The sequence below is a fragment of the Salmo salar genome, chromosome ssa14 (assembly GCF_905237065.1).
Source record: "Salmo salar chromosome ssa14, Ssal_v3.1, whole genome shotgun sequence".
NCBI classification, from domain to species: Eukaryota; Metazoa; Chordata; class Actinopteri; order Salmoniformes; family Salmonidae; genus Salmo; species Salmo salar.
In genome coordinates this window covers 36,020,938-36,033,479 of record NC_059455.1, presented here as the reverse complement: position 1 = coordinate 36,033,479, position 12,542 = coordinate 36,020,938, and the positions used below count along the sequence as shown (strand labels likewise).

Below are 12,542 nucleotides of genomic sequence, written 5' to 3'. Positions count from 1 at the left end.
ACAGTTTATATGACAAGTCATTCTTTGAATGTGTGTGTGTGTACTACTTTGTGTGTAAGTGTAAAAGCACCTTCATCCTAAGAGCCCTGCTCTCTATCTCTGTGATGCACTTCCTGATGACCAGAGGCACACCATCGGGGTCTCCCAGCCCCTGCGTGAAGTCCCTGCCAAACAGCGACAGGCGACCTTGTAGCTTCTTATGGCCACACTGGATAGCCAGGCTCTCCAAGCAACGCCTATGGCATGCCAGATAACACTGCAGGAGGGAAGACAAGCAAATAATATAGTAACTTTACAGTCAGTAAACAGAGTAGACATATTACACAGTCTACTGTACCTCCTAGGGTGTGTGTGTGTGTGTCTCACCTCCTCACACTCTGCACCCTGGAAGTACACATAGCTGTTACACTCTCTGCATTTGGCAGGTGTACGGAGCTTGCGGAGTCTGTGGGTCTTTGCTGCCTTGGACATTCCCACATTCCGGAAGGGACCAGTGGGAACGGCCATCTCTGGCTCTCTCCCTGAACACACAGCAAGAGAAAAGACAAGAGAGAAGAGAGAGTTCAGAATGAGAAAGAGAGGGTCATATCCTAATCTGAACTATCCATGCAATTCTTCCGCTGTGTGGATCTCGATTTAGACAGAGTTCAGACAAACGGAGACTTGAGGAGGACAGTGTTTGTTACCCTGTTCAAACGAGGTGACGTTTCCATCATGTTCCTCCAGTTCTTCATTGGCTTTAGGTATGCTCCCTGAAACACACATGCAATACACTATTATATATCATTGAATATTCTGAATGATACAACGCCGGACCCTTTTCTGTAATCTAGAAATTGCTGAGGCTCTATGGTAGCTGTGCTGGAGGTTGACATTCTACTTTCTACATCAGGAGGTACCAGTGCTGGAGGACTCCAGACCATAGACTCCTCCAAGACAGTCCGAGTCCTTCATCGTTGACGGCCAGGACTTGTGTGATTGGTGACCTTGCCCTTCAATAAGGACACATACCACCAATGAGCTTTCAAATGAAGCACCATAATGAAAACTTCTAATCTTGGTTTGTGGTTCCTATAAATCACATCTGTGGTGAGAAAAGTGTACTACTCTTCTTCTTAGACCATTAGAGAAGACCTTACACGAGTCAATCAGGACTCACCACATCTCTGTGTGACTCCATCCTCAGCACCACCCTCCTCATCTGTGGTAGGTGTGGTCTCCGTGCTGATTGGTGCGTCCGTGGGAGGTGTGGTCTCCGTGCTGATTGGTACATCCGTGTTAGAGCTGTTGTGGCGGGTGCGTCCAGACAGACTGATGAGGGAAGGAGAAAATTACATTGCTTCCTCCTAAAAATCATAGTAGTTGGTAGCCAACTAACTGGCCTGTTCTGACCCTTTGAAGGCTAACGCCACTTACAAAACCTTTCTCTGCACCTGGTATTTTCTGATCTTGACAACAATATGAATCACTGAAAGGTCAACTGTAAACCATTTCAAGTGTGAACCCACTGGTTTGATGAGTAGGGCTCGAAGTGGTAGTGAGCTGCAGGCTCTGGGTTCGACAGATGTTTGGCATCCTCTGTGCTCGTGTTGAGATGTCTGGCGTCCTCTGGGCTCTTGTGTAGTAGATGTCTTGCGTGAGCGGCGTACTGTTGTCCTGGCTCGTAGAGCTTGGTGCTCTCACACAGAGTCTGGTAGTGGACTGGCAGCGCTGCTGTCTGCATGTGCAGCAGCTGATAGTACGACACCGTGCACTGGGGAGGGAGACATGTTGTAAAGAACTACAACACCCAGGAATAAGCAATTCGATGGAGACAAACTACAATTTCCATGAACACATTTCGTCTGTCCCAAGATCTCTCGTGAACAGACTTCATAAACATAATCTAACCTAAAGGTGGATGTAGTCATGATTAGGACGTTTGATTGGTCAGTGCAATCCACCTGCAAACAAGTTGAGGGTTTTACTTCCCTGATAGATGCGTGAGTTGACTTACAGATCTGAGGGTGTGGTCTGTGTGTCTGATGACATCATGGATCTGTCTGAGAGTGCTGCCCTTAGTCTGCTCTCTCTCCTGGTGCCGCGCCTCCGCCTCGGATATCCATGCACGATACACAGCCTCTGCCTCTTCAGCCTGTAGAGACACACATGGACCAGCCATTAGTTGCGATTCATTTTGCTCGCCTGGCATAACTGAGTTGGCAGAGTTGGCACTTCAGGATCTATGAAAAGGTCTGAAAAGTGCAAACTTGGTCCATCTGGCATGCAAGGCAAGCTAAATTCGAGATGCGCTCTCTGCCCCTATCAGACTAGTCAGCTGACCTTGGTCCTGGCCTCCTCCTCCAATCGCTTCTTCCGGTCCAGAGCTTTAAGCCCGCCTGCTCCCCCTTGTAGCTCCTCCTCTGCCCGACCCCTGGCCTTGTCATATTCCTCACAGCGAAACATGTACGAGCCCCGAGCTTTACGCATGCCACTCTCAGCATCAGTCTAGGAACAGACAAACACACACACACACACACACACACACACACACACACACACACACACACACACACACACACACACACATTAAATAATAATAATACATTTTATTTGGTGGATGCCTTTCAGGGTAATCAAGGATATCTTACATTACAAGTAGCCATTAAAAGCAAGTGTAGTTCATAAAACCAATTGCATCAATCAAAGTAAACATTTTATCAAAGGACCAGATGAAATAGGACAAATAAAAGAGGATGGAAGTGTTGGGTAGAGGATACAAACCTGGTTTAGGTAAGGGTTTAGGGGGTAGGGTTGGGTAGAGGATACGAACCTGGTTTAGGTAAGGGTTTAGGTAAGGGTTTAGGGGGTAGGGTTGGGTAGAGGATACGAACCTGGTTTAGGTAAGGGTTTAGGTAAGGGTTTAGGGGGTAGGGTTGGGTAGAGGATACGAACCTGGTTTAGGTAAGGGTTTAGGGGGTAGGGTTGGGTAGAGGATACGAACCTGGTTTAGGTAAGGGTTTAGGGGGTAGGGTTGGGTAGAGGATACGAACCTGGTTTAGGTAAGGGTTTAGGGGGTAGGGTTGGGTAGAGGATACGAACCTGGTTTAGGTAAGGGTTTAGGGGGTAGGGTTGGGTAGAGGATACGAACCTGGTTTAGGTAAGGGTTTAGGTAAGGGTTTAGGTAAGGGTTTAGGGGTAGGGTTGGGTAGAGGATACGAACCTGGTTTAGGTAAGGGTTTAGGTAAGGGTTTAGGGGTAGGGTTGGGTAGAGGATACGAACCTGGTTTAGGTAAGGGTTTAGGTAAGGGTTTAGGGGGTAGGGTTGGGTAGAGGATACGAACCTGGTTTAGGTAAGGGTTTAGGTAAGGGTTTAGGGGGTAGGGTTGGGTAGAGGATACGAACCTGGTTTAGGTAAGGGTTTAGGTAAGGGTTTAGGGGGTAGGGTTGGGTAGAGGATACGAACCTAGTTTAGGTAAGGGTTTAGGTAAGGGTTTAGGTAAGGGTTTAGGTAAGGGTTTAGGGGGTAGGGTTGGGTAGAGGATACGAACCTAGTTTAGGTAAGGGTTTAGGGGGTAGGGTTGGGTAGAGGATACGAACCTGGTTTAGGTAAGGGTTTAGGTAAGGGTTTAGGGGGTAGGGTTGGGTAGAGGATACGAACCTGGTTTAGGTAAGGGTTTAGGTAAGGGTTTAGGGGGTAGGGTTGGGTAGAGGATACGAACCTGGTTTAGGTAAGGGTTTAGGTAAGGGTTTAGGGGGTAGGGTTGGGTAGAGGATACGAACCTGGTTTAGGTAAGGGTTTAGGGGGTAGGGTTGGGTAGAGGATACGAACCTGGTTTACGTAAGGGTTTAGGGGGTAGGGTTGGGTAGAGGATACGAACCTGGTTTAGGTAAGGGTTTAGGGGGTAGGGTTGGGTAGAGGATACGAACCTGGTTTAGGTAAGGGTTTAGGTAAGGGTTTAGGGGGTAGGGTTGGGTAGAGGATACGAACCTAGTTTAGGTAAGGGTTTAGGGGGTAGGGTTGGGTAGAGGATACGAACCTGGTTTATGTAAGGGTTTAGGAGGTAGGGTTGGAAATAGGATACGGACCTGGTTAAGGGTAAGGGTGTGGGTTGGGGGTTAGGGTTGGGAATAGGATACGGACCTGGTTTAGGGTAAGGGTTTAGGGTAAGGGGGTGGGTTGGGGGGACACATAGGGATACATGGGTATAGTGAGAATGGAGGGTAGGACAGAGAATCATAGAGCACAGGCTATAGGTTATAGGCATCCTTGAAGAGGTATGTTTTAAGGAGGTTTTTGAATGAGATGATTGTGTCTGCATGTTGTATGTGTGGGGGGGATCTCATTCCAGCAGCTGAAGGCCCGGGCACCCATGGTGGAGAGGTGGAATGAGGGGGTGACAAGGAGACCAGTAGAGGAGGAGTGGAGGGAGCGTGAAGAGGCTTCGACTGAGAGGTCAGAGAGGTAGGTGGGTGCCAGGTTGTGAAGGGCTTTGGTGAGGAGGACTGTCTTTAAGTTAATAAAGGATTGCACAGGGAGCCAGTGTAGATTGATGAGGATTGGTGTGGTGTTCAGTTCATCTGGTGCTGGTGAGGATTCTGGCAGCAGAGTTCTGGACCAGTTGAAGTGTGTTGGTGAGTTTGGTGGGGATACCAGTGAGGAGAGTGTTGCAATAGTCCAAACGGGAAGTGACCAGGGCATGGAGGAGAGTTTCATTGCTGGAGTGTGATAGCGAGGGGCGGAGCCTGGAGATATCACAGAGGTGATACCATCCTGGTGATGGTTTTTATGTGGGGTTCGAAATAGAGGGAGCAGTCTAGAGTGACACCGAGGCTTTTGACTTTTGACAGAGCGATTGGTAAACCATCTACTCTCACTGAAATATGGAATATCAATGTCTTTCTCATACATGACATAAGAGTGAGACATGATAACACGTGCGCGGCATTAACATGTCAAAGCAACATGGACAAGACATAGGAGTGACTTTACCAGTTTCCTCTGGGCCCTCTGCCACTGCTCTCCGAGCTCTCTGCGTCTCCTCTCATGCTCCTGTTTACACTGCATCAGAGGCTGGGCCAGAGAGGGGTTGAGATAGAGACATTTTCTCACTTGTAATAATCCTTGTAGGTGTGTGTGTGTGTGTGTGTGTGTGTGTGTGTGTGTGTGTGTGTGTGTGTGTGTGTGTGTGTGTGTGTGTGTGTGTGTGTGTGTGTGTGTGTGTGTGTGTGTGTGTGTGTGTCACAGGCTGCTGAGGAAGGACATAATACTGGCTGGAACAGAGCGAATGGAATGGCATCAAACACCTGGAAACAATGTGTTTTCATGTATTTGATACCATTTCAATGATTCCACTCCAGTCATTAACACAACCGTCCTCCCCAATTAAGGTGCCACCAACCTCCTGTGGTGTGTGTGTGTGAGATACTGTATCTACCTGTAGAACAGTATGTATGGAGCCAGTGGTTTGCTGCACTCCCACACTCTGCTCCAAGTCCTGCTCCAGAGCCAGAGAGTAGATGGAGAAGAATGGCATCTGGGGCTGAAAGAGAGAGAGAGGGAGAGAAAGAGAGAGGAGAGAGAGAGATTTGTATGTGTTTATGTGCACGTTTGTCTGTGTGTGTGCGTGTGTGTTCTCCCATTACCTGTGCGATGCTCTGCTTACAGGACTGACACAGCCTCTGCAGTCCCTTGGCAAACTCCATCTCTGGAACACACAGACACAGAAACTCACACACTACTTACACATACACATTGCCTTGTTAGCAGAAAACTAAAAAAGCAAAACTTGAAGTGGACAACAAAAAGTTTGGCCCAGTTCCATTTCTGCCCCTAGATACTGGACAGGTGTATGTAATCTAGTTGAAGCCCTAAGAGGCCGAGAACAACTGCTGATGGACACAGATAGAAGAGTAAAAGAAACAGAATAATTAGATGAGTCAAAGTGATCAACCCACCCAGAGCAGTCCTTTTCTCCACATAGCTGATAACATCCTTCAGGTATCTGGACACAGCCTTGGCATAGGAGAGAGCGGAGTCCACTCCTCCCTCACTACACTGCAGTAGGAGGTCAACCTGCTCTCCACTCAGCACTGACACACACACACACACACACACACACACACACACACACACACACACACACACACACACACACACACGAGAATGTATGAGTATGACATGATTGGAAAGGGAAACAGAATGCTTAGACATCGAGGACAACATGTAATTTTGTACTTACTGCAGCAGTCCTGCTGGTCACTCCTCCCTTGACAGTCTTTGGCCTGGGCCGAGTCTAAGCCATACAGGTTCTCCATAGACTGCACACACACACACACCATCTCCGAGGTCACACAAATACTTAGACTGAGCCATCCTTTACGACCAAAGAAAACATTGTTTGTTTTTTACACACACGCACGCACGCACACACACACACACACACACACACACACACACACACACACACACACACACACACACACACTCACCCTGCTCCTCTCTGTTAGCGGTAGAGACAGGAGGGTGCTGCTGTCCACTTCTCCCATCAGAAGTTCCGACACACTGAGGGGGAGAGAAGGAAAGGGGTGTAAAATAGGGAGAGAGGGGGGAGAGTGGGAAAAACCTTATCAATGTAGATCCTAGGGATAGTAGAGCGAAACACACACACACACACACACTTACCTGCTACTGAAAGCCACAGCCATGGTCTCGATGGCTTTCTCAAAGTCCTGCTTAACCATGTCACTGCTGTCCTTGTAACTAAACCCTGGACACATCAAATCAAATACACACATTTGATCTCAGTACACACTCCACCCACACCTTGACCCACACACATTCCAACAGGTGTCCAGTTCTAACAGTAGAGCTCTGACCTTTGACCTTGGAGATGAGTGTTCCGGCAGCAGTGAGGGTCTCTACAGTGTTGAGGAGGGGGTAGGCACCGATCACCTGCCTCAACACACGCAACACCTCTCCCAAACACTCCTGGGCCAGGTCACGACGGTCCAGCTGCCTGTCTGAGAGGTTATCTATCTGCCTGTCTGAGACAGAGACAGACAGCTATGTTATTTATAGGTCTAGAACTAAAACTGAAACTAAACATAAAGAAATAAGCATGAAAAACAGGTTTGAAGTGACATTCATAATTGTAGCGCAGTGAGGCAACCATGCGAGTGAATAAGTTCAATTTTAAAACACAACTTTAAAAATGTACTAAAATAACCTTGGATTATATGCTCATGCACGTACACACCACAGAATTTGGATTGAATTCGATTTTTTGTTAAATATCAGAACAAACATTTCCCAGAATGCATTAGATCAAACACGGCAGTATGGAAGGGAACAATCTAACATCTCATGACAAAGAAAAATACTATTTTACATCTAAATTATAATCAAACTAATATTTAAATTGATTTTTTTATTTAACTAGGCAAGTCAATTAAGAACAAATTCTTATTTACAATGATGGCCTACACCGGCCAAACCCGAACGACGCTGGGCCAATTGTGCACTACCCTATGGGACTCCCAATCACAGCCGGTTGTGATACAGCCTGGATTCAAACCAGGGTGTCTGTAGTGATGCCTCTAGCACTGAGATGCAGTGCCTTAGACCGCTGCGCCACTCGGGAATATGTGTATTCATTGCATTAATAAATGGCATATCCTTACGATAAACGATTTGTCAAATGAATGAAACTTTCATGTTTCACTTCTCAGTTGAATTGTTTTGAATTAAATTCTACTTCATTCAATTCATATTTTGCTTCCTGTAGGTTGGGGCCAATTCGAATTCACCCCAACCCTGACAGACACACACACACACACACACACACACACACACACACACACACACACACACACACACACACACACACACACACACACACACAGGAACAATATGTTATAGAAAATGTAAGTTATTTAAGCAATAAGGCACTAGGGGTGTGGTATATGGCCAATATACCACGGCTAAGGGCTGTTCTAAAGCACGACGTATCGCAGGGAGTGCCTGGAACCAGCCCTTAGCCGTGGTATAATGGCCACTACTTTATTCATATAAAAAATCTGATTTATTCATTTCTCCATGGGGTCATCCTCCCGAGGTGCCGTATTGTTATTATAAACTGGTTACCAATGTAATTAGAGCAGTAAAAATAAATGTTTGTCATACCCGTGGTATACGGTCTGATATACCACGGCTGTCAGCCAATCAGCATTCAAGGCTCGAACCACCCAGTTTATAATAGTACATAAACAGACAGTATACACACACAGCACAGTACAAGTATAAACACACATATAATGAATCAAGCAAGAGGCCATGTAATGAAGCACTGGTTACTGGGAAAAAGGAGAACCAGCACCAGTAGCCGTCATTGAAACACAGCTACTGTTATACTTCTCCTTTTTTGTGTGTTGTTTCTCAGTTGGACCTTAGACGACTAAAGTGTAAAAATCAGGAACTGTAGGGCTGTTGTCTGTCACACTGCCACTCTTGATGTAGGAAGTGGTGGTGGACACGGACAGCACGTGAACCAACGTTAAAATGTAGTCAAGAGGCAGTTTGGGGCTGAAACGTCAATGTTTTAAGAAAAATTTACTGTGTACTACTGCTTAGACCCCTAATTATTTAGGGGCCTAACTCTTTGTGAGTGTACCATCAGTTGGCTCTTGTTCTGTGGTTGATTTTAACACTCCTACCTCTGTTGTCACATTGTAATAACACACATACCCACTAAGAAAAGTCTCTCTCTCTCCTCCCTTCGTTCTCTCTCTTTCTCCCTTATCTCCTCGCCCTACTTGGAAACTGAGAACAGGAAGTTGTGATGAAAATAGCTGCCTGGACAGGAAGTGAAGTCACCCTGACATGGCTTAGCTGGTTCATTCCAAGAAATGAGTGCCTTTTGCATCCCTTTGATATTTTTAAGTAGAAATTGTGCACCAATATTGAATGTTAAAAGCCTGTTATATTCAATGAAGTGCCCTTTAATATAGACCACATGGAGAAATGAATAAATCCAATTTTTATATGAATAAAGCAGTGGAGGGCGACTTTTGAGGGGAGGACAGCTCATAATAATGGCCGGAATAAAGTGAATGGAATGATATCAAACACATGGTTTTCATCTGTTTGATACCATTCCATTCACTCCATTCCAGCCATTACACTCCATACCGGCCATTACACTCTATTCCAGCCATTACACTCCATACCAGCCATTACACTCTATTCCAGCCATTACACTCCATACCAGCCATTACACTCTATTCCAGCCATTACACTCCATACCGGCCATTACACTTCATACCAGCCATTACACTCCATACCAGCCATTACACTCCATACCGGCCATTACACTCTATTCCAGCCATTACACTCTATTCCAGCCATTACACTCCATACCGGCCATTACACTCTATTCCAGCCATTACACTCTATTCCAGCCATTACACTCTATTCCAGCCATTACACTCTATTCCAGCCATTACACTCCATACCAGCCATTACACTCTATTCCAGCCATTACACTCTATTCCAGCCATTACACTCCATACCAGCCATTACACTCTATTCCAGCCATTACACTCTATTCCAGCCATTACACTCTATTCCAGCCATTACACTCCATTCCAGCCATTACACTCCATTCCAGCCATTACACTGTATTCCTGCCATTACACTCTATTCCAGCCATTACACTCTATTCCAGCCATTACACTCCATTCAGCCATTACACTCTATTCCAGCCATTACACTCCATACCAGCCATTACACTCTATTCCAGCCATTACTATGAGCGGTCCTCTTCTCAGCAGCCTCCACTGGAATAAAGACTTGCTAAAGTGCCAGAATTCAGCATTTTGTCCCTCTGTGACCCTCTGTGACTTCCAGGAATATTTATACCACTTAACCACAAAATGTCTCCAAGTTTTCACCATCATTGTAAATCCCTAGTTGTTTTTGTTGCTTTGACAAAGGAATTTCTGAAGATGATTATTTATTTAATGTGATTAATGTGAAAACGTCAACCCTGTTATGTGAACTGAACTCTCGTTTTAATTTGGTGAAACTATTCCTTTTTAAATAATGTTTTCAAAAATAAACATTGAACATCTAATAGTCAAAGCTTAGTGTAAAAGCAGATGAGCTGGTTTTACTATTTTGGGCAATTTTCTGGTGTTTTGTGGAGTAAAACTGAGTGGGTCGAGCATAACAGGTCAACCATGTTACCCATAGATAGACAGGCTAGAAATGTTTTAAGCTTGCATTCAATTGCCCCTCCCTGTTGTACACAACAAGCTTCTATTTCCCCTGTCACATGGAGATTTATGGCTGATTTAAGATGAAATCGTGAACCCTGTTACTTTATTTGGAACTTAATAGGCACTTTCTATAGTACTTTTTTGAGATGGGATTTTTATTTTTATTAAGTCGAATATGTGCTCTTTATGACAGAATTTTAGAATTAGGTGAAATCTAAAAAAAAAAATGCACCAAGTTACACATCTGAAAAGGCACCGAATAGGTGGAACGACCCAGCTTGCTAAATTCCAAATCGACCCCTAGTCCTTGTAATGTAAGGGTTCTGGGTTAAAGGAAAGCCTGTGAGCTGTGTTTACACACCAGACAAATACTATAGTGCTGCGTACCTTGTGTGACATACTCCCTCTTCCTTCCTCAGTTTCACCAGGCATACTCACACACACACACCCTGGGACACACACAATGTTACAACATAACTAAGGGCCAGGGATTTTTCCTTTCCATATGACCTGACTAAGAAAACTCTGAACTCTAGTTATAGGCTAAAAATAAGAATTTTTACTGGTCAAAAACTCCTGCCCATTATAACGCCTCTCTCACCTTCCCCCAGCACCATTTCTTTCAGTTTCTCCACAGCCTCAGCGAAGCAAGCCACGTCCCGGAGCAAAGAGGGGATGTCCTCCACTTCGATGCCCACCTCCGAGGCCTCTGTGGTGGGGCTAGAGGCAAGGCTCGCTCCTTTCCCCTGGGTCTTACTGAAGGCCCAGGCTCCAGCCGCCTGTAGGGGGAAGCCAGCCGCACTGGCATGTCGACTCAGGGCTGTGGGCCGTCTAAGGCAGGCTCCAAGGACAGGGGGAGGGCTGGCGGCCGTAGCCAGCCTGGGGTGCAGCAGACAGGTGGTAGTGGGGCAGGGAGGAGCCTGGGGGTCCTGGAGGGATGCAGGGAAAGGGAGGGGGACATCCAAGCCACCATCTCTAGTGGGTTGTTCCTGGAGGACAGATAGCTGGTGTTGAGACACGCCAGAGGACAAGGGAGAGGTAGGGTGGGGAATGTTAGAGTGAGAGCAGGGTAGATAGAAAGAGAGGAAGGAGAGGAAAGAGATGGGGAAGAATTAGAATGTTGGTGATGAGTGATGAGTGATGCCACAGATGTTATGACTAGAGGATGATGATGCTGTTGATGAAGACAACTGTTGTTGAGAAACCTGTGCCTCTAAAACAATTTGAAAGGCCATGAGTTACAATGCAAAAGCATATGGGAAAAACACAGAAAGAGAAAGATGATTCAATGAGGATGACCAACACTGGAAAATTCCCAAACACTGGCAAGTTGACTTATCATTGCCAGGTGACAGGTGTGTCAGACTGGAAGCCACGCCCACACCTGGCGGCATTGCAAAACATAAATCCCTTAAAATTGGCATTAGCAAGCCATACACATGTAATGTAAGACAGTTTCCCCATCAGGGACATTCGTTCTATCGTATCCTACACTACCAATGCCCGATGCAACTTCAAGTAGATTTAGCTAGTAGCTAAATTATGTATATACCAACGCAAACTCGCGGGGCTTTACAAGCAGTGATATAAATTACGAAATTATTAAAACGCGCAAACTCAGCAAACTACGCAGGATTGAGATGAAAATAGTCTTCATAAAGCTAGGCTAGTTTAGCTAGCGAGTTAACGTTACTTACTGATGAGTTGTGTGACCCAAAGTTTTCCCCAAGACTCTTCTTTGAAACTGAAGTTTTATTTAATTCCTTTTTCTTTCTATAGAACATTTTCAAATACCATCCTATCTATTTTAATATAGATTTCACTCCATTGAGATTGAAGTTTGCTCCAAACGTCGCTTCCACAAATTCCCTTGTGCTGCTTGAATTGATTGCTTGGCTTGGCTGGCTGTACCGAACTCTGTGCTTGTACCGTTATCTTTCTTCCTGGCTGTAGCTAGTAGATGGGGTCAGTCCACACTACGCCTATAGACCACTGAACTGCATGGCCATACTGACACCTGCAGGGGTAAATATTTAATGATTTCTCACCCTAAAGATGGTGCCAACAATGGCTATTGTGTCCAATTTTGGTGCCAGTGCCAACTAATCAAAATATCTATTTCATTGGTTTCATAACTAGACCCACAACTGCACATTACATTAACCATGTTAGATCATGTACCAAGTAATGTTTCGTCATGATATGATTACAGCTTTTTGTAATAAATGGTTTATTTGCTATTATAAACTGGGTGGTTCGAGCCCTGAATGCTGATTAGCTGAAAG

General features: G+C 45.5%; 1 protein-coding gene across 3 annotated transcripts in view; it reads right to left on the bottom strand.

Annotated features, from left to right (window-relative positions):
* Positions 1–12,230, bottom strand: part of LOC106569461 (rho GTPase-activating protein 45) — a 14,881-nt gene extending 2,651 nt beyond the window's left edge. The window contains exons 1-18 of one of the 3 annotated variants that reach the window (XM_014140830.2): positions 11,955–12,230; positions 10,859–11,261; positions 6,859–7,026; positions 6,665–6,749; positions 6,472–6,544; positions 6,222–6,300; positions 5,938–6,072; positions 5,626–5,687; positions 5,418–5,522; positions 4,973–5,053; positions 2,323–2,487; positions 1,997–2,134; positions 1,509–1,753; positions 1,160–1,311; positions 900–992; positions 687–752; positions 367–521; positions 71–256 (exon numbers count right to left, since the gene is read on the bottom strand). In XM_014140830.2, the coding sequence (XP_013996305.2) occupies positions 71–256; positions 367–521; positions 687–752; positions 900–992; positions 1,160–1,311; positions 1,509–1,753; positions 1,997–2,134; positions 2,323–2,487; positions 4,973–5,053; positions 5,418–5,522; positions 5,626–5,687; positions 5,938–6,072; positions 6,222–6,300; positions 6,472–6,544; positions 6,665–6,749; positions 6,859–7,026; positions 10,859–11,261; positions 11,955–12,041 (2,478 nt within the window). In that variant the 5' untranslated portion in view covers positions 12,042–12,230. The remainder of the gene's footprint in view (positions 1–70; positions 257–366; positions 522–686; positions 753–899; positions 993–1,159; positions 1,312–1,508; positions 1,754–1,996; positions 2,135–2,322; positions 2,488–4,972; positions 5,054–5,417; positions 5,523–5,625; positions 5,688–5,937; positions 6,073–6,221; positions 6,301–6,471; positions 6,545–6,664; positions 6,750–6,858; positions 7,027–10,858; positions 11,262–11,954) is intronic. The other 2 variants (XM_014140831.2, XM_014140832.2) reach the window with 2 other exon arrangements.
* Positions 12,231–12,542: the final 312 nt, after the last annotated feature.